The following is a 26,688-nucleotide window of genomic DNA, read 5'->3' as shown; positions in this document are numbered from 1 at the left end:
ATGCCCTTATAATCTAAAAGCGGAACATCTTTTTGTATTTCTTTATACTTGTTTCTTGCTCTGTCAGAGGCCTGGAAGAGGTTAAAGAGTATGCTTCCAAATTAGAACATAATATTGGTGTTACTATGTGACTAACACCCAACTTTACACAATCCCTGCCTGGTACATTGATTGCACAGATTTCGAATAAATGGACTAAGGATGGTTTAACGTTTGTGCTAGAAACACAATGTTTTCCTTTGTGCGCTGTTACTGCAAATATATATATATATATATATATATATGGTATTCTCTTCATTATACAGTAGTAGTTATGCCATAATAATGCAAGAGCTAATAACTGTAAAAGACTGGTAATGCCCCAAGTATTAGGAGCTGCATAAAACAATGCAGAGTTACAGGAAAGTGGATTTGAAAGCCTGCTCCTGATTAGCTGTTGGATACCTAAGAGGGTTATGTTAAGCTGCAGTAGTCTGAGGTTAAAACCTCATTACATAAAATAATATTCACTGCCATTCATGCTCCAGCAGAATCCTATAACCACTTCTGTGCTTTGCACTGATGGTTCCTTTTCACAGTGAAGGAGTTAAAGAGTAAATCCCACCTAGTGACAAAAAATATTATATTTTCCAATGCATTTGACTTACATAAAAACAAATGTACACTCAAACTGTAAATGGCACTATTTATGCTCCTTAAACTATACATGTCCCATTTTAGCATGGCTTCTTAATTCTACCTCCAGCTATCTTCTGTCTTCTCTGTCAAGCGCAATTAGCCATAGTGACATCATTGGCTTTGCAAGAAGTGTAATGCATCAGGCAGAAGGTTAGGGAGATCCCTGTCTAAAAGGACATTTGTATGCTAAAAAGTGACACGCTGTGCACTCTGTTAAATTCCCACCCCTCACATCTGAATGCCTGAGCTGAAATAAGGGGTGTATTTTAAAGGCTGGGACACGCTTGGCCAAAGTTTACGAGATGTACATGAACTCAAGCGTTTTCTCTTTTCACTGCATCCTGTACAGGAAAGGTTTTTTGTTTTTGCCATTTTTTTACCCAGCATAACGTTGTGTGTTCAACGAGGATAATGAAACTTAATAGAAACATACATCTTTTATAACATAGGTAGAAGTCTACAAAATTATACCAAAAAACTAAGTATAGCTACATTATAGGCTATGTCACTAATATTCTAGTTAAATATTTTGCTCCACACCAGATGTGAAATAAAAGATAAGCTGTGAGTCAGTTAGAACAGGAATAAAAGTAAAATATCACAATGGTCTACTTGTACATAAGCAACACCCGATGTTATCTATCTTAGTATACTCTTATTTGCTATTTTAAAAATGTAACTATTGAAGTCTTTACAAAAATGTTCACTGTGTTTTGATGTGAGTCATTGATAGCCAAGACATTTTCTTGAGGATCAGAAAGTGTAATATCAAAGCTTCTACTCACTGTAGAACCATCTGTCTATATGCAAGCAAATTACGTTATCCCAGAAATTCAGTTTATATGTAAAGTCTTATTTTTAATTACATTTTATTGCAAAATGAACAAACATTATTCCCGTACTCTCTAGAACAGGGGTGAACAATTATTTTGGCTGGAGGGCCACTTGACAATCTTTGGGCAGCTTCGTGGGCCACACACAATGTAGAATCTACATTAAGTTTGTGGCCCGAAAAGCTTCTCAAAGCTCCTCTACTATTCAGCTTGTGTCCACCTGCATCTCCCCTACACGTTCTCTCTTACCCCCCTGCAACTCTGCCTCCCTTTCTCACTCTCCATCACACTCCTTTCTCTCCCCCCATCTCTTTTAATTGCCCCCCCCCCCTTCCCTCCCTTCTCTTACTCGTCACTATCCTCCCTTCATTGTCTCTCACTCTCTTTCTACATTCTCACTCGCCTCCATTCTCTCTCACTCCCATCCTCCTCACTCTCCCTCTCCTTGTCCCCTGGGCCTTACCTGTGGGGCTGGCAGCGGAGGCAGCAGAAGAGGGGACAGCAGCGCGAGCCCACCCAGACTGTGATTACGGAAGTTGGGCCCGAGTTCCAGTCAGTCCTAAATTCCATGTTAGGACCACCTGGGTGGGCTCCCACCATGCTGCTGCCTCCTCTACTGCTGCCCCTACTGCCTGCACCACAGGTAGGGCCCGGGGAGCGGGTCCCTACCTGTGATCGGCCACAGGCAACTATCCCACGAGAGGGAATATGAGACGTGAGGCCGGACTTTGCCCACCCCTGCTCTAGACTGAACGTTCTAATACAAACAGCTAAAATCATCTAGATGTGAGTGACAAAGAGTCAATATATGCAGAGATATTTGTTAACTACATAGTTTAAGTCAGTACAAAGCAAATATGAAAAAAAAAAAAAAAATATCTACAAAAAAAATATATGTCACTTTATTAATCTTTTGACTGGAACAATCAGAATTTATGCTTTCCCAAAGTTTATTTGGTTAAAGATATGCTGTATGCAGAAGAGTGAAATGAGTGTTCCAGGTTGGAGTTCCTGCAAAAAAAGGGAAAATCATAATTACTATTAAAACATGTTTTATCAAGCTAAAACTATGATCAATGTCTTACTACAAATTCAGCATTACAGCTACGTCAGCTTCAAATGTAGGTAATCATGTCATATAGATATTTTTCCTACGCGTTTCGGTACGAAACTGAGACTGAAACGCGTAGAAGGAATATGTATATTGAATAAAGAAACCTTTTCTTCAACTTCATGAGTCACCGCTGCATTCCTAAAGGTCGAAGGATGGACCGAAAATGATCTTTTTTTTCATTACATTTCTCTGATGTTTATAAGAGCGCTGGAGGGCCATTCTTTCTGTTTGTCATTTTCAATGTTGCGCTATTCTCGGATATGTCTACGTCGTGATGAGGGGTTGATGGAGCAAGTGAGAGGAGTTACATATTGGTGCAGGTCTGTGTGTGGCTTGTATTATTTTTCTTGAGGGTTATCTACGTTGGTTTTTCTTTGTCACCTAAAAGGTGTCGCAAGTCTTTATTTTTTAGTGCAGAATACGACTAATTCGAAAACAGTAAAAATACAACTTCATGAATACAGTATGTCGCATTTCAGACACATTTGCTTTTTGACGCAAATGTTTCAGGGCACACATACTGTACCAGCTGATATATAGGGCTCCACACATTTCAAACACATATTTCTTGAATAAATACATCAAATAAGTAAAAATAAAATGCAAGAAACCGTCGATCAGCACAGACTGCAACTTTAAGTTTAGCTTGATAAACAAGCACTATAAGAATAAAAATATATTCCTAAGGAATTAACACCAATGCTGTGATGCTTATACAATGTAAAAAAAGCTTCTATTGCATTGTTCACGTTCTTTTAAATAAAATTAAAAATAAATTAAAATATTAACTGTGACTGTATATTTATATTATAAATAAATGTAGGGATTTCTATTTTTACATACTTACACAGTGTATGTAGAACTGTCCATAGAATTCTTTAAGCACAGAAAACAGAGACAGGTGTAGGCACATATATTTAACCTTAATTTGTTTTGAATCATTGGTAGATTCATATCATGATGTTTGCTTAATTGTCTAGGTAAGCCAGCGGTCACAGGGGGAGACTCACAAAGGTGCCAGATGGTTCACTGCACCGCACTCTCGTGTTACCTGCCATTCAAGACAATCGCACCTTACCGTAGCAAATCCCAACGTCATTAAAATAAGTAGCTGTGATGCAGGAGAGCACAATCCTTTTAAATATTTAAACACCATATTCAGAAGTATTATATGATGTGGGTTCTATAGAAGGAAGAGCAAACAGTCTTTAAAAAAAAGAAAAGAAAAGATTGGGGAGGTTTGGTTTGTAAATCAAAAAAGTGGTTGTGGCTATTGGTACTATCAGACTGGCCACTGGAATGAGTTTGGATGCTACTGTACTTGTAGTGGGTCTGTGCAAAACAGGGTGAACCAACATTTTAAGCACTAATGTGGTGCTAATCCAGAGTCAAATGCTAATTCGGTCAGAGGGTAGTAGATGTAAATACATAATGTACTTCAGGACTGGATAACAATAAAAACAAAAGTTAAGCATGATTTTATAACACACAAAAAGGCTTGTACCAGTTAGGACAATGTTGAAATCCACCTAATGACCTATTAATGCACTAAGACCAGGAATATATCTTTTGGAATTACTGTATCCCGTGGGATCTCACCAGGACTCAGTAGGGTGGTGTCCTTAATTGTTCCTAATCGCAATAAATGACGTGGGAAAGAATGGAATGTAAACAAATGACATTCACTGATAAAAGGTGCCTGAGAATGTTAATGAAGTGGGGTCAAATGTTTATAACTGTACACAAAACTAGTTCCCTGAGGCTATCTCCAAACAGAACATCAAATACAATAAAATTTACAGGCTCATTTTGATAATGGTATATACTCAAATAAGGTGATACAAGGTTATAAACCAGGGGTGGGAAATTTCAGTCATCAAGGGTCACCGTCAGGTCTTCAAGATACTCCTGCTTCAGCACAGGTGGCTCAATTAGTTGCTCAGTCACAGACAATTGAGCCACCTGTGCTGAAGCAGGGATATACTGAAAACCTGACCTGTTGGTGACCCGTGGGGACTGGAATTGGCCTCCCCTGATGTAGATGTAGGTAATATTCTCTCCATTCACTCACACACCAGTGTTTCAGGCACATCAATGGTCACTTGCTTCAATGTACAGTATACTGACAAAGTTTGAATTCCCAATTCAAGTTACAATAATTAAAATTGAAATGTGAATTTTAGTGCCAATGTTCTTAAATAAACGAGACCCTCCATTTTCCAGGACCCAGGGCAGTATACACTGATCACTTGCATTATATTTTAATTGTGTCAAAAATGATGTCAATTTTTGTCCATTGTCTAGATAGAAGTTGTCTGGTGCACAGAAAAATGTTTTGTCCATGTGTTGAACATGTTACTGTAGTTGTCCTTAATAGTGCATGCCTAAGGGCGGCACATAATCTAGGGCTGGGCCTGACTATAGGCAAATCCGTGTACCTCTGCACTTTGAATTGGTCATTCTAACAAAAACACTGCAATTTTTCATATTCGAAACAAAAAAATTATAATTAACCTGACTGTAAACATTCACTACAGATTGCAGTGAAAAAACAGGTGTAATGTCACTTGTGATCTGTACATACCTACCAGTCTCTTGCAAGCTTGCTACTTTTTAGCCAACGCTGGATCTTGGGATTCCAGTTTCTTGAAATCGTGTATTCGCATTTCAACCACTTCCCGAATTAACACTGCATTAGAATAAGAGACTTATTAGTATGTTGTGTTCTTGGTCTATATTTATTCAGTCACGTGGTGAAATCAATATGCTTTTACACATTAATACAAATATATCACACTTTAGTAAAATAGGATACTCTTTCTCTCCTACGTCTTTCTCCTACAGTACATCTAGGTGAGGCATGCTTAATGCCATGTTATTTAAGGTTATCACAATGTAGTGCTAACTTAACGCTATTTTAAGCCTATGCTAATGAGATATAAAACCGGCACTGTTTTTACATATAATTTACCTTTTGTAGATATGCTTCGATCAAACCGTTCCAGACTATTCTAGTAACAAGGGATGAATGCACCAGGTCCGCACAGTTCACATTACTGTTGACCATGAACAACTGTGGAGCCCTGATTGGTGTCGGCTTCTATAGTTTCCTGGTCTCCATTTGGAAACATGGAGAACCAGGTGCAGAACAATCAGTGAAGACCTTTCCTCTACTGAGCCAATCAGGAGCCAAGGGTGTATCCAGAACGGATGAATCAGGGCAGTGTCAGTGCCTAAGGACAGCGAAGCTTAGGAGCGTGGAAAATTGGAGCAGACCAATGGAAAAACCAAGCCAACGGGGCTAGTATCTAGTCCCCAGTTCCCAATTTGAGCTCCATACCTCCCGCAGGGGTAGACTTTGCCGGGGAGAGAACAATGCTTAGCCTTTTTTGAGTGTGTACTCTCCCCGCAGGTGGGCTCGCCCTTCCCCACCTCACCATTGTCCATAAGCACTGCACCTGGCCCCACATAAAGGCTAGCCCTTTGTATGCTGGACACTTAGCCATTGTTACTTGCTTAGGCATACGAGTCACACAGATACCGTAGGGAAATACAATAAACATCCCATAATAACAGTCACAGAATACATAGTGGAAGTCAGATACCTAACCTGGCTTAACTATTGCCAGGGCTGGCAGCAATTTTATAGCCCCGAGATGGCAACTTAACCCTTGACTGGGTAGCCATCTTGACTAGTAGGGGCAGCGAGCAGGCGTTACCTTTATTGTACTATGTCACGCTGCGCCTACCCTCACAAACTAAAATATCCTTTATGTGGTCCCTCTTTAGACAATTTTGTTTCTCAATAGTGGACATATACCAATTATCCCTTGGGGGAAAGGAAATAGTTTAAACAATGTAATATTTTGCTGATAGTGTTTGGCTATATTGAAAGATGCATTAAGAACGAATGACTTGTACTTCATTGATTGAGTACTGTTTATACCGCAAAGATATTTAAGTTTTGCCGACTACTGATGTAGACTTTTCATAGATTTTCCTTTTTTTACTGTGAATTCTCTACACGGTTAATCATTGTCACAAAATATTCTAAATATAGACACACATTACACTTGATTATCCATTGATGTTCCTTTTTCCTTTTACTGGTTTTATGCTCCCTATAGAACATTGTGTGTGTATATATATATATATATATACATACATATATACAGTGTTCGACAAACCTATACATTTGCTCGCCCCGGGCGAGTGGATTTAACCCCCGGGCGAGTAAATATTGGCCCAAGCAGCACACGTTTGGTACTAGGTGGCGAGTAGATTTTTTTGTGTGGCGAGTAGATTTTTTGGTGATTTGTCAACCACTGCATATATATATATATATATATATATATATATATATATATATATATATATATATATATATATATATATATATATATATATATATATATACATATATATATATATATATATATATATATACATACTAGCTGAGAGACCCGGCGTTGCCCGGGATGTAATGTTCCCGCTCCGCTCTCTCTCTTCCCCCCTCTCTCTGTTTGTCCCCCATTCACATCAATCCAGTCTCCCCCCTCCCTCCTTTACAGCTTCATGCAGTGTGTGCGCGCGCGCGTCAGTGTGTCTGACGCAGAAACACAAACACACACAGACTGAGTGACTGACGCACACACTGACTGTGTGTGCGTGTGCCTCAGTCAGTGTGTGTGTGTGCGTCAGTGCGTCAGTCAGTGTGTGTGGGGGTGTGCGCGTCAGTCGGTGTGTGTGTGTGCGCAGTCAGTGTGTGTGTGTCAGTCAGTTAGTGTGCGCGCGCGTCAGTCAGTGTGTGTGTCAGTCAGTCAGTGTGTGTGTCAGTCAGTGTGTGTGTCAGTCAGTGTGTGTGTGTGTGTCAGTCAGTGTGTGTGTGTGTGTCAGTCAGTGTGTGTGTGTCAGTGTGTGTGTGTCAGTGTGTCAGTGTGTGTGTGTGTCAGTCAGTGTGTCAGTGTGTGTGTGTGTCAGTCAGTGTGTGTGTGTGTGTGTCAGTCAGTGTGTGTGTGTGTGTGTGTCAGTCAGTGTGTGTGTGTCAGTCAGTGTGTGTGTCAGTCAGTGTGTGTGTGTGTGTGTGTGTGTGCGCGCGTCAGTCAGTGTGTGTGTGTCAGTCAGTGTGTGTGTGTGCGCGTCAGTTAGTGTGTGTGTGTGCGTCAGTCAGTGTGCGTGCGTGTGTCAGTAAGTGTGTGTGTCAGTCAGTGTGTGTGCGTGCGTCAGGGTGTGTGTGCATGTGGCTGTCAGGGGTTGTGTGCGTGTGGCTGTCAGGGGTTGTGTGCGTGCGTCAGTACGTGTGTCAGTCAGTGTGTGTGTGTGTATACTCGGCGTTGGCCGGAGGCGGGGCGTGAAAGGCAGGGGGAGTGAGCGCCGGGGAGGGGAGTGTGATGGGGAGGAGGAGAGGTGTGTGTGTGTATACCCGGCGTTGGCCGGAGGCAGGGGGGGGGCGTCAAAGGCAGGGGGGCGTCAAAGGCAGGGGGGGGGCGTCAAAGGCAGGGGGGGGGGGCGTCAAAGGCAGGGGGGGGGGCCGTCAAAGGCAGGGTCGTCAAAAGCAGGGGGAGGGTCATCAAAGGCAGGGGGGGGGGCGTCAAAGGCAGGGGGGGGGGCGTCAAAGGCAGGGGGGGGGCATCAAAGGCAGGGGGGGGCGTCAAAGGCATGGATTCCTCCCCCTGCATTTCCTCACGTGGCAGCATGCCGCGCTCCTTGGGCTGCCACTGGTTCTCTCCCCCCTCGTGGCCTCCACCGACTCCCGGTGGCACAAAGGAGGTATTAACTCCCTGCCGCCCTCCTCCTGCTCCTCGGGGATGTTGAGCCGTAGAGAGCGTGCTCTGGGAGGTGGGGGGGAAAGAAGTGGGGGGGGGGGAGAAGTGGGGGGTGGGAAGTGGGGGGGTGGAAATGGGGGAGCGACACACACGCGACACCTACCTGTACTTCCAGGCGCCGCCATCTTCTCACTCGGCGCCGCGAGGGAGGAAGGGGGTCCTTCCGGGCGCCGCCATCTTAGGCGCCGCGAGGCAGCCTGTCTGTTCCCCCGCCGGGGTGGGAGGTGAGTTGGAGCGCCGGCGGGGAGGGAGAGAGGTGAGTTGGAGCGCCGAGGGGGAGAGGTGAGTTGGAGAGAGACCCGGCGTTGCCCGTGAGTTAAATTTCCCGCTCCCTTCTCTCTCCCTCTTTCTCCGTTCTCCCCAGAGGGGAGGGACGAACAGTGGACAGGAGGGGGGGGACGAACAGTGGACAGGAGGGGGGGACGAACAGTGGACAGGAGGGGGACGACGAACAGTGGACAGGAGGGGGGGACGAACAGTGGACAGGAGGGGGGGGACGAACAGTGGACAGGAGGGGGGGGGAACGGACAGTGGACAGGAGGGGGGGGGACGGACAGTGGACAGGAGGGGGGGACGGACAGTGGACAGGAGGGGGGGACGGACAGTGGACAGGAGGGGGGGGCGGACAGTGGACAGGAGTGGTGGGACAGTGGACAGGAGGGGTGGGACAGTGGACAGGAGGGGGGGACAGTGGACAGGAGGGGGGGACAGTGGACAGGAGGGGGGGGCAGTGGACAGGAAGGGGGGGCAGTGGACAGGAGGGGGGGGGCAGTGGACAGGAGGGGGGGGCAGTGGACAGGAGGGGGGGGCAGTGGACAGGAGGGGGGGGGGCAGTGGACAGGAGGGGGGCAGTGGACAGGAGGGGGGGGGCAGTGGACAGGAGGGGGGGGGCAGTGAACAGGAGGGGGGGCAGTGGACAGGAGGGGGGGGCAGTGGACAGGAGGGGGGGGCAGTGGACAGGAGGGGGGGCAGTGGATAGGAGGGGTGGGGCTGTGTACAGGAAGGGGGCTGTGTAAAGGAGGGGGGGCAGTGGACAGGAGAGGGGGGGCAGTGGACAGGAGAGGGGGGGCAGTGGACAGGAGAGGGGGGGCAGTGGACAGGAGAGGGGGGGCAGTGGACAGGAGAGGGGGGGCAGTGGACAGGAGGGGGGGCTGTGTACAGGAGGGGGGGCAGTGGACAGGAGGGGGGGCAGTGTCGCACACACTCAGTCACACACACACACACACACACACACACACACACACACACACACACACACACACACACACACACACACACACACAAAGTCACACACACACAAAGTCACACACACATGTCTCAGTCCCGTGATGCGCCCTTTCTCAGTTCCGTGCGGTGCCGCAGGTGGGGGGGGAGGTGGGGGAGCGACACACGCGACACCTACCTGTACTTCCGGCCGTCGCCATCTTCTCACTCGGCGCCGCGAGGGAGGAAGGGGGTCCGCCATCTTACGCGCCGCGTGGCAGCCTGTTCCCCCGCCAGGGAGGGAGTGGAGCGGGAGGGAGGTGAGTGGAGCGGGAGGGAATGGAGCGGGAGGGAATGGAGCGCGAGGGAATGGAGCGCGAGGGAATGGAGCGCGAGGGAATGGAGCGCGAGGGAATGGAGCGCGAGGGAATGGAGCGCGAGGGAATGGAGCGGAAGGGAATGGAGCGCGAGGGAGGAAGGGGGTCCGCCATCTTACGCGCTGCGTGGCAGCCTGTTCCCCCGCCGGGGAGGGAGTGGAGCTGGAGGGAGGTGACTGGAGCGGGAGGGAGTGGTGTGTAGCGGGAGGGAGGGGAGTGGAGCGGGAGGGAATGGAGCGCGAGGGAATGGAGCGGGAGGGAGGTGAGTGGAGCGGGAGGGAATGGAGCGGGAGGGAGGGAATGGAGCGGGAGGGAGGTGAGTGGAGCGGGAGGGAGTGGAGCGCGAGGGAGGAAGGGGGTCCGCCATCTTACGCGCCGCATGGCAGCCTGCCTGTTCCCCCGCCGGGGAGGGAATGGAGCGGGAGGGAGTGGTGTGTAGCGGGAGGGAGGTGAGTGGAGCGGGAGGGAGTGGTGTGTAGCGGGAGGGAGGTGAGTGGCGCGGGAGTGGAGCGGGAGTGGTGTGTAGCGGGAGGGAGTGGTGTGTAGCGGGAGGGAGTGGTGTATAGCGGGAGGGAGTGGTGTGTAGAGGGAGTGGAGCGGGAGGGAGGTGAGTGTGGGAGTGGAGCGGGAGGTGAGTGCGGGAGTGGAGCGGGAGGTGAGTGCGGGAGTGGAGCGGGAGGGAGGTGAGTGCGGGAGTGGAGCGGGAGGTGAGTGCGGGAGTGGAGCGGGAGGGAGGTGAGTGCGGGAGTGGAGCGGCTTCCGGGCGCGTCTTAGGTGGGCGCATGTCCCCCCGCCGGGGAGGGAGTGGAGCGGGAGGGAGGTGAGTGCGGGAGTGGAGTGGGAGGTGAGTGCGGGAGGGAGTGGAGCGGCTTCCGGGCGCGTCTTAGGTGGGCGCGTGTCCCCCCGCCGGGGAGGGAGTGGAGCGGGAGAGAGGTGAGCACCGGGGAGGGGGGGAGGTGAGTGTGATGGGGGGGGCAGAGGACAGAGATATATATGTGTGTGTGTGTGTGTGTGTTTTTTTTTTTTTTTTTTTTTTTGGACCTTTGGCCCGTCACTCCGCCTCAGGCCAATGAGAGGTGTGGGGGGCGGGCCAAGGGGGTGGTGGTGTGAGTGTGTGAGCCCAATGACCAATGAGAGGTGTGCGGGGGCGGGCGGGCCAAGGGACCAATGAGATTGCCGCTAGGGACGCAGACATACAGTGCTTTCAGAAATATATAGTATATATATATATATATATATATATATATATATATATATATATATATATATATATATATATATATATATATATATCACAATGGTGACGTCATTATGTCAGACCTTCTATGATGTCATCTCATTAGCATATTTTGGACGTGAAATATCCCAAGTATACTGATACAAATACACCTATATATTTTGAAAGTACACATTGGCTACTTCTTTTACCTGAAGAAGAGATTTGTTTTGTACCCCAAATGTTGTGCTTCTTGTCTCCGGTATACATTAATAAATAATCAAGAATACACCTTTGCACTTGATCTGTGCGTTTTATCCTCTTTTCTTTTGAAAATAACCAGATTCAATTTGGTGACATTTTTAGGGGGTTCGTGCCACGAAAAACGGACCGCACCACCAGGCATCAGGATACACTACTATTTTCTTCATATGGTGTGCAGGGCAAGCATTATATTTTTGGCTATGCATTAAACTCAGGGAAAATAACGTTCGTTTACTAATTTAGGTAACCTAACGTTATATGCCCTGATTTAGCGGTGATCAGTGTATCTGGGCCTAAAGGGGTTAAGTAACCCATCAGCCAGGCTTCCATATGAATAATGTACGTACAAGTTTACATTGTTTAAATATGTTCACAGAACACTCAGGTCACTAATATCACCCTATCTTAAACAGGTTAAAAATGCACAGGTATACAGTACTAACTACTTGTATGGCAATAACTAACTGTATAGGAATATAACTTACGGTCAAGCATTGTTCTTCCCAGATTGTTTTTCTCCAATGTTTTCTCTACCTCTTCCATCAGCCATGGGATGAATCCTGTCTCTACATCTGTTAATTACAGAAATATAAATACGTATTTATAACTTTTTTGGTGAAGCTCACAAGTGAAAGAAAACGATAAACCTGTCAAAAAATGTAATGTTATTATTGTGGCTAAACCATAACCTCAAAATAAGTTTGTGTCTGCTAAAGATCCCGGAATTATAGAGCCAGAGTCCTAGAGACATTCTAGTAGTCATGCTAAAGTTATCACCTAAAGACAAGTGGCGGAGTTACTCTATATAACTTTTAGGTTTACCTCCAGAACTACATTGTTCTAATGTTGCACTTGAAGTTCTTGTTTTCTTCCAATAGTAATTATGATGGTATATTTGCATCAATGTAAGTACCCTACTAATAAAGTATACACAAAGAGTTCTATGGATCATAAATGACATACAATAAATAATACAGGTTTTTAATCCCGAAGTGTAGGGTGACATTACTCAAAATGAGACTGATCTCATTAAAGTTATGAATATTAGAGACTCAGAAGATAATAATCTCATGTATTTGTTTCTGAAGCCCACAGTCCAGAAAGAGACTGGCTTCATGTTTTATTTCAGCAGTCAGGCTATTAAGCTCTGTTTTGCCTAAATAGCATTTGTAGATGTAGATCAGGGATGGCCAACTCTAATCCTCAAGGGTCAGATTTTCAGGATGTACCTGCTTCCGCACAGGTGGCTCAATCGTCTGCGACAGCCACCTGTGCTGAAGCAGGGATATCCTGAAAACCTGACCTGTTGGTGATCCTTGGGGACGGGAGTTGGCCTCCCCTGATGTAGATGTAGGTAATATTCACTCCATTCACTCAGCCAACATAGTGTTTCCAGCGCAGCAATGATCACTTGCTTCAATGTACCGTATACTGACAAAAGTTTGAAATCCCAATTTAAGTTACAATAATTAAAATTAAAATGTGAATTTTGGTACCAATGTTCTTAAATTAATTAGACACTCCATTTTCCAGGACCCAGGGCAGTAATACACTGATCACTTGCAATATAATTTTAATTTGGCTAAAAATGAAAAATTTTGTTCATTCTCTATAGAAGTTGTTTGGAGCACAGAAAAATGTTTTGTCCCTGGGGTGTTGAACATATTACTGTCGTTGTCCCTTTCAGTTTCCAAATGTATTAGTAGCTCAAATTTAGGGAGACTTGGCGCAATGTAGCAGAAGAAGTTACTCCGGTTACACTGACCTTCCTATAACGACCACTATCCTAATGCTTGACCTGATTATAAATTGAACCCGTGTTAGTGCACGATTGCAGTATTTGCATTACACACCCAAATCTATATACTTAAAGGTTGTTGAGCAGGGGTGGTGGCGGAGCCCTACAGGTTCTTGACTGGAGAGGTGGGGGGAGTGGGGTGGTGTTCTTGTCGTGAGGTAGGGGCCTGTTCATTTCACTGATAGCGGAAGCTGGGTCTCCTTTACGGTGTAGGAATGATTAGTAAATATGAACCAGAATTTTTTGTAAGAGAGAATTTAAGTGTTTTTTTGGGTCTGGCAAAGTTTACAGAAGTAGCAGTGTGTGACCGGGCTGACTTCGATACAGAACAAAAGAATACAGAGTGATAGCTTTAAACCATGAGGTAGTCAGCAAGTGCCTTTGTTAGCTTATGATATGGTTGCAAGACAAACAGCACTGAGCGGCCAAGATTCCATGGCTTTCATTTATTCAGTCAATCTGACTGAGAAATAAGCCCTTGCTCTGAGGTAAGAGAGGCAAGGACAGATATGCTACATAAAACTCTGCGCTGCCAGACTTTGCATGTCCTCCAGCACCTCCAAAAGGAATCACACTACATTTCTGAAGCACATTAACCCCCCAGAACAAGTAAATATGCAAGGCCTGAATAAAAAAGAAATAAAGCAAGTGAATAAAAAGTGTCATGGTTTGTCTAAAATTACACATTTATTTCTGGTATGCTTAAGTTAATAACAGGGCTATAAGCCCTAACGCTTAGATGCATTAAACTCCTAAAAGTTACTAAATGTGACATTAGCTCATTTAACGTCATATTAAAAGTAACGCTGTATCTACAAACGTCATATTTTGTCCGTATTTCTCCATTGCCTTAACTAATGGACGTAACTAAATTACGCTTTTTCATAGCATCTTCTATCCACTAAAGTCTGTTAAGAGTAACGCAGGGACTTAGTATTACGTAAGGTATGTCAAAGCTAAACTTGGAGTTATGCATAGCCAGACACTGAAATTTGGCTTTGCAGTGTGTTTATGGTTACGCTCCAAAGTGTGCGATTTTGTAACTCACAGTTCAATTTGGTTGAATAGAGATACGGGAAATTGCTCAAAATCTCGGCCGATTTCAGGGTTTGGATTGGCGTAACGCCATGACTGACATAACGTCATGTTATACGGACGATAACGCAAAGTTATGCTACACAATAATGTGACCAAGTCTTTTCTCATGAGATGTATTTCGGATGTTGTTCTTGCATGTAATTAGCTTTGTGTATGCCATGTTAACTCGGGGTGATTCGTCCAAGTATTGAAGGGAGCATATGGAAAGAAACCTTGTCAGACGTAGGATCCGAACCCACGCCTCCAGAGGAGACTGCGACCTGAATGCAGCGCCTTGGACCGCTCAGCCATCCTGACACTTATTTATCACTTGTATTTTGTGTCTTAAGCGCCGTTCTAAATCACTTGGGTTCACTATCTTAACTCAGGGATCATAACGTCCAATCTCGTTATATGTAACGTCACGTTATATTCCCTGATTTAATAGAGGCTAGTTCATCTAGACCAGGGGTCTCAAACTCAGTCCTGAAGGGCCACCAGCAGACCAGGTTTTATGGATATCCCTGCTTCAGCAGTCGATTGAGCCACCAGTGCTGAAGCAGGGATATCCATTAAAGCTGGCCTGTTTGTGGCCCTTGAGGACTGAGTTTGAGACCCCGGATTTAGACCATAATTACTTTTAAAAAGTGTAATAGGGAATGATGCAGGCTTTTCAATATTCTCTCTAGTTTAATAATAGCTGGACTGGAGCAGTAGCCACTGAAAGACGGGTCTGTGCCGATCCCTGCATGTTTCAGCATTTATCTCCGGTCTTATCAACAGGAGATGCATCAAGTGTTCCCTTCTCATAGTGTGACACTGACACTTTCACCTGGAAGTGTGATACTGCAGTGTGTAAAAAGGGGGGTAGATGCAATAATTTGGCTATTCTCCATAAAAATGCTAACCTCTTTCCACAGGATCGTAGAAGTATCCATTATCCCTCAGCCTGCCGAACACAGGAGGAATAAGATCAGCCAAATACTGTTGAGCAAATGCTCGGGCAGCAACCTTCTCTGCCGTCTCCTTTTCCTTCCGCAGTATTTCCTGTTGCTGTTTTCTGCGCCGTCGCTGATAAAGATAAAACGATGTTAATTATTGTTTTGTTTTTTTTTACCTTATATTACCTGTTTCCTTTTAAAAATTACCCTTCGTCAAATGTTTCCAAACCCTCCCTGATAAGGTCTGGTTTTCAACCATCGTTTTGCTGCCACGGTGATCTGCAACACAGATCTTTGCACGGAGGAAAGTTTTATGCCAGACCGAAACACTGGCACATTACTTGTGTAACTAGTTAATAAATGTGACACATTTTGTTCATAGGGTTTTGGATTGATCTGGAAGCAGAATATTTCTATGCACTGGCCGTGTGCACATTCAACAGGCAGCCACCAGTTTTCTACAGGTACATTGTTTTTAAATCTACATTTTTAGTAATCAAGGCATTGCCCTTTTTGCTGTATGTCTGGTGTTTTAAGGTATTCTGTTGACTTACAGAAATCCTTTGCGTAAGGCACCTTCTATTACAGAGAAACTAGGTGCTACCAACCTTAAAATGTGTGGTACAGGCATACCCCGATTTAAGGACACTCACTTTAAGTACACTCGCGAGTAAGTACATCTCGCTCAATAGGCAAATGGCAGCTCACGCATGCGCCTGTCAGCACGTCCTGAACAGCAATACTGGCTCCCTACCTGTACCGAAGCTGTGCGCAAGCGGGGAGACTATAGAGCCTGTTACACATGCATTATTTACATCAGTGCTGCACGTATAGGATGATTGCAGTAAAGTACATGCATCGATAAGTGGGGAAAAGGTAGTGCTTCACTTTAAGTACATTTTCGCTTTACATACATGCTCCGGTCCCATTGCGTACGTTAATGCGGGGTATGCCTGTACCTGTTTTATCATGGGAAAATGTATCTTCTATGGGCTAATTCTTTGTGTATTTTGAATCTTTAACATATGTCAGAGGGAAAATAAAGACGTATCTTCCCACCTTTTCCTCTCTGTGCCGCCTCTCCTGCTCTTCCAGACGCTGCGCTTCAGCAAATTCAGCATTGCGCAGCTCCTCGAAGGCGCACTGCTGTGCTCTAAGGTTCGCCAGCTCCTCCTCCTCCATCACTTCCAGGAGAGCCTGTTCAATCGTCTTCCCAACCAAAACTTCCAGCATTGGTTTCACCTCAAGGTCAAAGTCAAACAGCTGCAAATAGTAGCACAGAATATAATAATGCTACAGATGTATTTGAGAATAATGTTGACACTTTACACACATAAAGGTGATTGTTTAGCATTCTGTGAAGCTGTAACCCTGGCAAAAAGTATCTTTAGGTAAAATAAAGGAAAGCATGGCACTTAAACATTTAGGATTTTTCTGTGTTGTTTATTTTTATTTGTGTTACTTAGAATGATAAGGCATCTAATCACCAGACACCACAACTAATATTTCCTCTGCGAGCAAACATTCACCCAGAATCTAAACTATATAAGCTGATATCCAGCGACTGTTACAGAATTTAAAAAGAGAGGTAAGAGTATGTAACGGTGTTTCCCCCACCCGGTGGGAGATGTGGCCATTACGGATCGTGTGGTGCATGATACCTGCGGGTAGCAAGAGGGCTGAGTCGTCCGCCGGTGGTAGTGGGGACACAAGACTAGGCTTCTGGGGTTCATACCCTACATATTTCTTTAGCAGTGCAGAGCCTCCATCTGCTGTAGGCTCCAGAAACTGGAGGTGATCTCCACGGTGGAACTATTACCTCTCCCCCCAGTAAGGTCACGCACCAGGCAGGAGGTATAACAACAGGAACGGTTTATTATCTCTTCTGTACAGCACAGTAACAAGGCAGGCTTCTGCCCAATGCAGTACTTCTCAGCTACCACTGAAGGATGGTCCCTGGACCATCTACAGGCCAAGGGCACCCAGAGCCGTCCTAGCTCTTCCCTTCCTCCCTAGCAGAGGCAGAGGTATGGTCCACACTCACTCTCACCCAGAAGGGAAAAGGACTGAAGAAAGCACAATACTCAGCCTCTCCACTGTGTGACCCACCTTCCTCAAGTGGGGAAAGGCACTCCTGAATTTGGGTCGGCACTGCCCTTAAGTACAGCCAGGAGGAGGGCACCAGGTCTGTCTCGTGATTGGTCATCCCAGGCCTGATGTCACCACCTCCCGCTGTCATTCAAGTGCAGCCCCTAGGAGGGGGAAAACTCTATTTCAACTACTGGCAAGGCCTGCGTGTACCAGGGCTTATTGCCAGTACAAGGGCAGAATAGTAGCCACAGGTGGCCTGGCTACAAGTAATAAAAACAGCATTAAAAAAAGTACTGCAAAATGTTTTGGTTTTCATTTCATTACCCAATATTTCTCCTACTCGACATGACTATCAATAGAATAATTCTTGACCGTTTACTATTGCTGGAAAACACGGTGAGATTTAGGCGCAGATCTTCAAAGGTCTGTTAGTTCTGGGCTCATAAAGTCATGTTATCAACATTAGTAACAGATGTTCTGTTCCCCAAGATTAACAGTAATCCAACAAGCTAAATCTGTGCAAAAACAGCGGCTGTTAGTTATCTCATTAGCATAGGTTTAATGCCATAAATTAGCACTGCCTTGTGTTAGCTTCAAATAACATGGAGTTAAGGCCGTGTTTCTCCCATTCAGACCCTGGACAGGTGTTTAATTAAAGTTCAAAAACAGAAAACGAGAGGAAAATAACCCTATAAATAACAATGATAGTTTAATGATACCTAACTGGTCTTACACTTCTCCAGACCCTGTAAAAGACTATTTCAGGGTCTGGATTGGAGTAACGCCAAGTTTAGATATGACCCGACTAACGCATCATTGAATCCCTTCATTAACTATAACAGAACTCTGTGCATATGCGTTGTTAGAGAGAACACCTCTTTTGCATATCATTAACTTGAATGTCCCTGTAACAGCTGAAAAAAGTACTTGACACTGCGAAAATGAGCACTGAGTGATGCATTAACTTAAATTGACGCCTCAGTAAGTCAATAACAGCGCTTTCTAGTTTGGGGCCTTAGTGTCTCTTTCTTGGCTTTCTGCAGTATGCACATATAGCTCTATCAAAAAGGTTTGTGTTGTATTGTCGGTGCAACAAAAGTTAACACAAACTGCCTTTTTTGGAATATCATCTCTACTATCTGTACAGTCACACAATTAAAATTGGAACAATGTTTATTTCTATTCATGTAGTTCATGACCCATCAGAAAGATTACTAGTGGCACAATACTTAGTCATTTTCTTTTATTTAGAGCTATCTTTGTTTTGCAACATATTAACTCATAATTTACTGAAAACACCACAGTGCATTATACCATGGACTGAACTTGCAATTGTAAAGTGACACAGATAAGTTTGACCGTGCTATTTTCTTGCTATGACATCTACCTAGCAAATTAACCATTGCTATATGGCTCATTATACTTCCCTTCCTAAATAAGTCATGTGTGGTGTACTTAACACTAGTACTTGGATGCAAACCAGCACTAAAATAATGCAATGTGCCACCAGCTTTGCACTCATGTTGTAACACCAAGCTGCTTTGAGCTGTGACTAACATAATTTCAAGACTTAAAGGACTCTAATAAAATGCTTTGCTGTTCAGCACATACATTACCTCTCCGTCCAGTATCTGAGTAGCTATGTCAGCGCCAGTCTTTGCTGGGATAAAGAGAGGTGTGGGAGGTCTGTCCAGAAAGGCATCTGTCTGGCATTCCATGTCCTTCTCCTCAATGCGGTCACTGAGCTCCTCCAAGTATAACTCTGGGAAGATGAGAAAAAAAGATGATGCAGAAATCTGCTCTGTTTTGAGTCAGATGCCTATAAATCATGTTCCCCGCCACACATACTGTTTTTGTAAGTGGTGCTCTTACATGTGTCAGTAATAGCAAATAACAAAGTAGGTGCATTATACCATTGTAACAAACGTCAGACAACAAAACACAGCACTGTAAGTACTAATAAATGTAACTTTAAGGTATAAAGCAGGCTATAAAAAGGACACAAATAGTTAGCGACTCACATACTCTATGTAGTTAAATAGGTCTGCCTGGAACACAGCGCCCTTCAAGTCCAATACCTGTCTGAACTTCAATGTGTTTCCTGCCCTCTATTGGCTCTGGCGTTCTTAACCGCAGCAGCTCCCGGGCTCGCTTTTTTGCCATAGCTCTCCTCTGGATCTCTTGCTGCCTGTGGAGTTCCACTGGGTCTGGCTGAGAAGACTGTGGGACAACAAACAAGTGGGAAACCCAGTAGTACCCCATATAATCCATAACATAAAATATATAAAGTAAACCGTATAGGACAGACACTATTAAGACCTCACAAATCACACAGAGATGAGAACCAAACTTGTGGTTCCGCCACATGCCCCATAACTCACTGATCCAGGCCAGCCAGAATCATTGGACCCACTATAAATTACATAACTTCTTGTGGGCCAGATTCTAACAACATAATTGTAAGATCCCTGTACTTGTATTGTTATACTGTGTACAGAGTAGTGTACAATATCAGCACTAGAAAATATATTACTTAATATATTTACTATTATTATCTTCATATTATACGGCATGGTTTGATTTGTGTGGTTACTATTGACAATGAATTAAAAATACATTTTTTAACCACCTTAAACATTTGTGTACTTTCTGGAAAATTGTATCTGAATTGATACAATACAGATGTAGCAAGCCTTAACGTCTTAGGAGCGGCACCAAAAGGATTAATACCACGGGGGTCCCCTTCAAAAGTATGCACTCCGCGCAGCACGATGGTGGCAGACATTGTCCCCAGCGCTGCTGACTTTTGCTTCTTAGACCGCGGTGCTGGGGGCAGTAAGTCTTACTACATCTGTCATTGTGCAGTGGTGTTCAACCCTCTCCTTGGGGAAACAAAGCCATGTCATGTTTTGAGGATAACCAAGCAACGCCTTTTTCATTTTTTTTTGTTTTTTTTTTTAACATAGTCTTAATTAAGTCTAATATTTATTAATCCCCTGGTCTTCCTAAACTGTGCAGCTCTCTGAGGAGATGGCTGAGAACCACTTGCATAGTGATCACGTGAAAGAGTGCAGAGAACATGATACTAGGTAATAAAGCCAGACAATAATGGTCAGCAGATGAATACCAGAGATGCATACAGTATAGAATGTGTATTTAGGTTCAGCTGTCAATAATGGTTTGGATTTCTGTTCTCCATGTACAAGATTTAGATAATTAAAAGTGGGCTGTGAGCAACATGGGAAGGAAATCCCAGATAACCAATTACATTCCCCAAATATATGTAGATTTTAGAGTGCGTTAAATGCGTGAAAAAAATTAAACCAATGTTTCGGTCGATAAACACCTTCATCATTGCAGTTTCCGGTGTATATCATCACGATTGATAGCAATTCAAATTACTGTATCTTTAAGAATCTTCATCAGCCCAGGACAAATATGTGACTATCAGGTAGGAGGAAGAAGCCAGGAAATAGAGTGAGATGGCTATGGAAAGGGTGCAGTGTGGTTGTATGCAGGTATGCATATCTATATTTATATAATGCAATCCAGGTACATAGCACTTTACAGCAATAATAAACGTGACATAATATTATAACACATAATGGGAATAAGCGCTTCAGAAATTAAGACAGTAGGAAAAGAAGTCCCTGCCTGAAAAGCTAACAATCTAAGTGGGGAGAACATGCAGAGACAGAAGGAGGGTGTTCTGATAAGTGTGCTTGCAAATGGCCAAAGTCAGTGCATATCAGTTGTCTGATGGAGCACAAGTAAAACTGTAAGTGTTAATGTTCTAAAGTAAAGCAATTCACACAGAAAAAATGGGGACACACATTTGAATGAGGACAAACCTGTACAGTATGTGTGGCCAACACATTATTGCTATGTATGTATTTATTTATAAAGCGCCATTAATGTACAGCGCATCACAATTCACAGCAGTAATCTATGTGACAATCATATCAATAATAAATAATATAAATAACACATAAAGGGAATAAGTGTTTAACACATAAAAGTAATTTGTTGGTAGGAAGAACGTATAGAGACAGTAGGAGGGCATTCTGGTAAGTGCGGCTGCAAGGGGCCAAGGTTACTGTATGAGGTGTATAGTATCAGCCACGGTGCTACTCATACGCTTCCTTAAGCAGGTGTGTTTTAAGGTGGGGCTTAAAGGTGGCTAGAGAGGGTGCTAGTCGGATATTGAGGGGAAGGGCATTCCAGAGGTGTGGGGCAGTCAGTGAGAAGGGTTTAAGGCGGGAGAGAGCTTTAGATACAAAAGGGGTAGAGAAGACATCCTTGAGCAGAACGCAAGAGTTGGGATGATGCATAGCTAGAAATTAGGGCTGAGATGTAAGGACAAGCAGAAGAGTGTAAAGCTTTAAATGTGAGGAGGAGAATTGAGTACGAGATGCGGGATTTGATAGGAAGCCAGGAGAGGGATTTCAGCAGGGGAGACGCCGAGACAGATTTCAGAAAGAGTAGAGTGATTCTGGCAGCAGCGTTTATGATAGATTGTAGTGGAGACAGGTGAGATGCAGGAAGGCCGGACAGCAGGAGGTTACAGTAGTCAAGACGGGAGAGAATGGGGGTCTGTGTCAGAGTATTTGCAGTCAAGCAACAGAGGAAAGGGCGTATCTCGGTAATATTGTGGAGGAAAAAAGGACAGTTTATTGCTACCTTTTGAATGTGAGAAGAGAATGTGAGAGCGGAGTCGAGTGTGACCCCTAGGCAGTGTGCTTGAGCTACTGGGTCAATGATAGTAATTCCAGCAGTAATATGGAAGCAGGAACTAGGGCCAGATTTGGGAGGAAGTATGAGGAGCTCTGTTTTTGTAATCTTAAGTTTAAGTTGACGGAGGGCCATCCAGGATGATATAGCAGAGAGACATTCAGAAACTTTAATCTGTACAACAGGTGTAAGGTCAGGGGTAGAAAGGTAAATTTGTGTTTCATCAGCATAAAGGTGCTATTTGAACCCAAGAGATGTTATTAGGTCATCTAGAGAGAGTGTGTAAAGAGAAAAGAGAAGGTGTCCCAGGACAGAGCCCTGGGGTACCCCCACAGAGAGATCGATAGAGGAGGTGTTTGCAAAAGAGACACTGAATGTACAATGGGAGAGGTAAGAGGAGATTCAGGATAGAGCTTTGTTACGAATGCTAAGAGTATTGAGAATGTGAAGGAGAAGAGGGTGGTCCACAGTATAAAATGCTGCAGAGAGGTAGAGTAATATGAGCAGAGTGTAATGACCTCTGTCTTTGGCAGCACGGAGGTCATTAGTTATTTTAGTGAGGGTTGTTTTAGTGGAGTGAGCAGTGCAGAAGCCAGATTGTAGAGGGTCTAGGAGAGAATAGGTGTTGAGAAAATGGAGCAAACGAGAGAATACAAGACGTTCAAGGAGTTTAGAGGCAAAAGGCAGGAGGGAGATAGGCCGATAGTTAGAAAGACGGGTAGGGTCAAGTTTGCTGTTTTTGAGTAATGGTATGACTGTTGCATGCTTGAAGGAAAAGGGAAAGGTCCCAGAGTAGAGGGAGGAGCTAAAAATGTGTGTGAGCGTAGGGACTATAATAGGAGCAAGAGGTTTTAGGCGATGGAAGGAATGGGGTCAAGAGGGCAGGTGGTACAGGGAGAAAAGGAGAGCAGCAACAACACATCCTCCGTGACAGCGGATAAAGAGTCAAGGAATGCAGGAGGAGAGTTAGGAAGAGGTGTACGATGGGAGGAGGATACAGAGGGGATGGCCTGACGTATGGATTCCACATTTTCCTTGAAATAGTCGGCAAAGTCCTGAGGAGAGATGGAAGAAGAACAGACAGCAGAGGGTGGTTTGAGTAAGGAGTCAAAGACAAGAGTCGGCATGGATTAGTCTTGTGCGTGTTGATTAGGGAAGAAAAATAGGTTTGTTTAGCCTGAGAGAGGGCAGCGTTGAAACAGGATAGCATACATTTGTAGTGAAGGAAGTCTGCGATTGTGTGAGATTTCCTCCAGAGGCGTTCAGAGGAACGAGTGCAGGAATGCAGCACGCACGTGTGGGAATTTAGCTAGGGTCTGGGGTTCAAAGGGCGAGAATGGCAGAGAGAAAGCGGGGCATATAGATCAAGAGTGGAGAATAGGGCAGAGTTGTAGTTCTAGTTGTCTTATTCCTTCTCTGCATAATCTGCCTTTAATGGCTATCTTTCTTTTTTACATCTGGGTGAATAAACCATACAAAACAGAATTTCCCAAAACGTACTTTGTACTTTTGGGTGGAATCAAGGTTTCTATTGTTTATTTACCTAACGTACTGTAAAGCAATAAAGCATCAATATAATATATTATTTATGACATGGTAATTTATTATTGGAACAACAGGGATACAACAGGCGATACAGATAAAATATTATATATAGAACGGCACTATAAGCGCAGCCTTAGGTGATACCTTTTGTCTTTGGACCAACATTTGATATTATAAGACAAGTTTTCAAGAGTTCTCCTCTTTTCCTCAGGTCAGCAACACTGATTTACAAACATTCCATGAGTTTAAGAGGACTTAATGCTGATATGGGGTTTTTAACCGACTACTTTATAGTTTTGTAATGTTTCTCCCTTCCTCCCTGAGCATTTTACAATTTACCCCCTACCCCCGCCAAATGATTCAGAGAATAAATGCAATAAAGACAGGGCAATAAATGGATGAAATGATCAATGATACAAAGGACCCTACATCCATCAGCAGTGTGCAGGGGAGTGGGGATGCAGGGGGGAAAGGGGATTTGAATTTTTGAAGTTATTTATAGAATGATGAGAAGTAGGGTTGCCAGGTGTCCAATATTGAACTGGACTGTCCTGTATTTGGACATTCTGTCCAGTAAAACATGAGAGGTAATAGTGGACATGTGTGTGTCTGGTATTACCTCTCTGAACATAGTGACCTGACCGACTTGGGGGGCCACGAGATTTCCCAGAGCAGGGAGAGAACAGGGCTGTTGCTAGAGGGCAGTTTTCCTTTTCATTCTGTTGCTAGAGGGGTAGCCAGCTTCCTCCATCCTGATTGGCTGCTGCTGGGTAATGCAGCCAATCAGGAGGCAGTATCAGGAGCATGCGGGTGGGGCCAAGGAGAGATGGAAACAGCATGGAGCGGAGAGAGGTGTGGGTGTCTCAAGCACGTTGCACCTTTCACCATTGTGTCCAGTATTTTTGGAGAAGCTACCTGGCAACTCTAGTGACAAGTGGTGTCCCACTGGAGTGCAATATCTTCCTTCTTTATGGTGTGTTATTGTGTCTCTCTTACTGCAGTAACGGAGGCATGCTGCACCCTCTATTAATAAAAACAAGAGGAACTGTTTCCATAGATTTTAAAAATGGCAAATAAGTTTTTTCTTTCATTCTGAAAGCACTGCAGTTTCTATGTGATTAGCTTTATCTATACGACTTGAACGCAGTGAAAAGAAAAAAGGGGGGGGGGAAAGTCAGGTTTGCTGCCCCTCATGCCTCAATGTATGCATCTTGATGCCCTCAATGCTCCTGGGTTGTGGAGATAATGGCTTGGAAACGTTTGATCCTCTCATAGAAACTATGGGCATAAATCCTTGCAGTAAGAAGAAAAGCATGCTGGCCCCAAGATGTATGAATGATATGATGCCATAGCCCGAGACAGAAACTAAACAACATATCAATTGTATACATGCTTTAACTTCTTATTTTGCTCCAAAATGCAGCTTTCACGTGCAAAATATATTTTCAGGACAGCTAGGTAACTGCAAACAGAATCTGTTGATGAATATACTGTACTTCTATCAGGTTGAGAACTTAATGAAAGACATGTCAATTCACTGATCTTGAAGATGAAATTAAGCAGCAGCTAATTGCATTGGGAACCTCTGCCAACTTGAGCAGATGTGCGCTCATGTCTGAAATGACACTGATAGAGCTACAACAAGATGCTAGGAGTCTTGAAGTCTCAGAACTACTTGCCAAAGACATGGAGATGGCATGAGCAAGCTGCACGTTTGCAACAAAATACATATAGTACTGTTACAGAGAAAGACAAGCACATTGGGAGAAGCAGACCTGAGAAAAGTGTGCTAATTCAATATAATAAAAGCTACTAACAAGAAACTACCAGGGTTTTCACATTACTAATACAAACAGAGCGCTGTGCAGATAGTCTCTACATCAAGCATGTCAAACTCGCGGCCCGCGGGCTGCATGCGACCCACAAGGAACATATTTGCGGCCCAGCCCACCCGATCTGTGCGCCGTGGCTTGCCTAGAGGGGCGCCGCGATTATCCCTCCCCACCATCCCTCCTTCATGCCGGCCGGGCCGCATGGGATTGGCTGAAGGCAGAGAGGAAGCCGGGGGCGGGGCTTCCGCTTTGTGCAGAGCACACGGTGAGTGTGTGTGTCTGCCTTCCTGCTCCTGGCTCCTGTCTGCTGGTGGCTGCGCGGTGTCCCGTCCCCTTCTGCCCCGGGTGATAGGAGAAGGTAGGGGGGGTGATGGGAGGGGGGGAAGGGGAGTTAGTTGTACATTTGCCTGTCCTGCACGGATCGCATGCCTTTCCTCCCCCCCTCTCCCCCCAGTCACTCACATCCGTCGCTGCCTCTGCTCTCCACTGCTCTCCTGTCTGTGTGTGTGTATCTGTGAGTGTGTGTGTATCTGTGTGTGTGTGTGTATCTGTGTGTGTGTGTGTGTGTGTATCTGTGTGTGTGTGTATCTGTGTGTGTGTGTGTGTGTGTGTATCTGTATCTGTGAGTGTGTGTGTATCTGTGTGTGTGTGTGTATCTGTGAGTGTGTGTGTATCTGTGTGTGTGTGTATCTGTGTGTGTGTGTGCGTATCTGTGTATATCAGTGACTGTGTGCAGGGAGCTGCCTGCACGGATCTCCTGCCTTTGCTCCCGCACCCTCCTCCGCCCAGTCACTCACATCTGTCGCTGCCTCTGCTCTCCACTGCTCTCGTGTGTGTGTGTATCTGTGAGTGTGTGTATCTGTGTGTGTGTCTGAGAGAGTGTGTGTCTGAGAGTGTGTGTCTGAGAGAGAGAGTGTGTCAGAGAGAGTGTCTGAGAGAGAGTGTGTCTGAGAGAGAGTGTGTCTGAGAGAGAGTGTGTCTGAGAGAGAGTGTCTGAGAGAGAGTGTCTGAGAGAGAGAGTGAGAGAGAGTGTCTGAGAGAGAGAGTGTCTGAGAGAGAGAGAGAGTATGTCTGAGAGAGAGTGTGTCTGAGAGAGAGTGTGTCTGAGAGAGTGTGTCTGAGAGAGAGAGTGTCTGAGAGAGAGAGTGTCTGAGAGAGAGAGT

General features: G+C 44.9%; 1 protein-coding gene across 3 annotated transcripts in view; it reads right to left on the bottom strand.

Annotated features, from left to right (window-relative positions):
• Positions 1 to 2,391: 2,391 nt before the first annotated feature.
• RSPH3 (radial spoke head 3) overlaps positions 2,392 to 26,688 on the bottom strand; it is a 38,885-nt gene continuing 14,588 nt past the window's right edge. For 2 of the 3 annotated variants that reach the window (XM_075597759.1, XM_075597761.1), the window contains exons 4-10: positions 19,496 to 19,637; positions 19,034 to 19,179; positions 16,386 to 16,589; positions 15,294 to 15,456; positions 11,996 to 12,082; positions 5,210 to 5,314; positions 2,392 to 2,522 (exon numbers count right to left, since the gene is read on the bottom strand). In XM_075597759.1, the coding sequence (XP_075453874.1) occupies positions 5,232 to 5,314; positions 11,996 to 12,082; positions 15,294 to 15,456; positions 16,386 to 16,589; positions 19,034 to 19,179; positions 19,496 to 19,637 (825 nt within the window). In that variant the 3' untranslated portion in view covers positions 2,392 to 2,522; positions 5,210 to 5,231. The remainder of the gene's footprint in view (positions 2,523 to 5,209; positions 5,315 to 11,995; positions 12,083 to 15,293; positions 15,457 to 16,385; positions 16,590 to 19,033; positions 19,180 to 19,495; positions 19,638 to 26,688) is intronic. The other variant, XM_075597760.1, reaches the window with a different exon arrangement.

The sequence above is a fragment of the Ascaphus truei genome, chromosome 4, assembly GCF_040206685.1.
Source record: "Ascaphus truei isolate aAscTru1 chromosome 4, aAscTru1.hap1, whole genome shotgun sequence".
Taxonomy (NCBI): Eukaryota; Metazoa; Chordata; class Amphibia; order Anura; family Ascaphidae; genus Ascaphus; species Ascaphus truei.
This window is presented reverse-complemented; position numbering and strand designations above follow the sequence as displayed.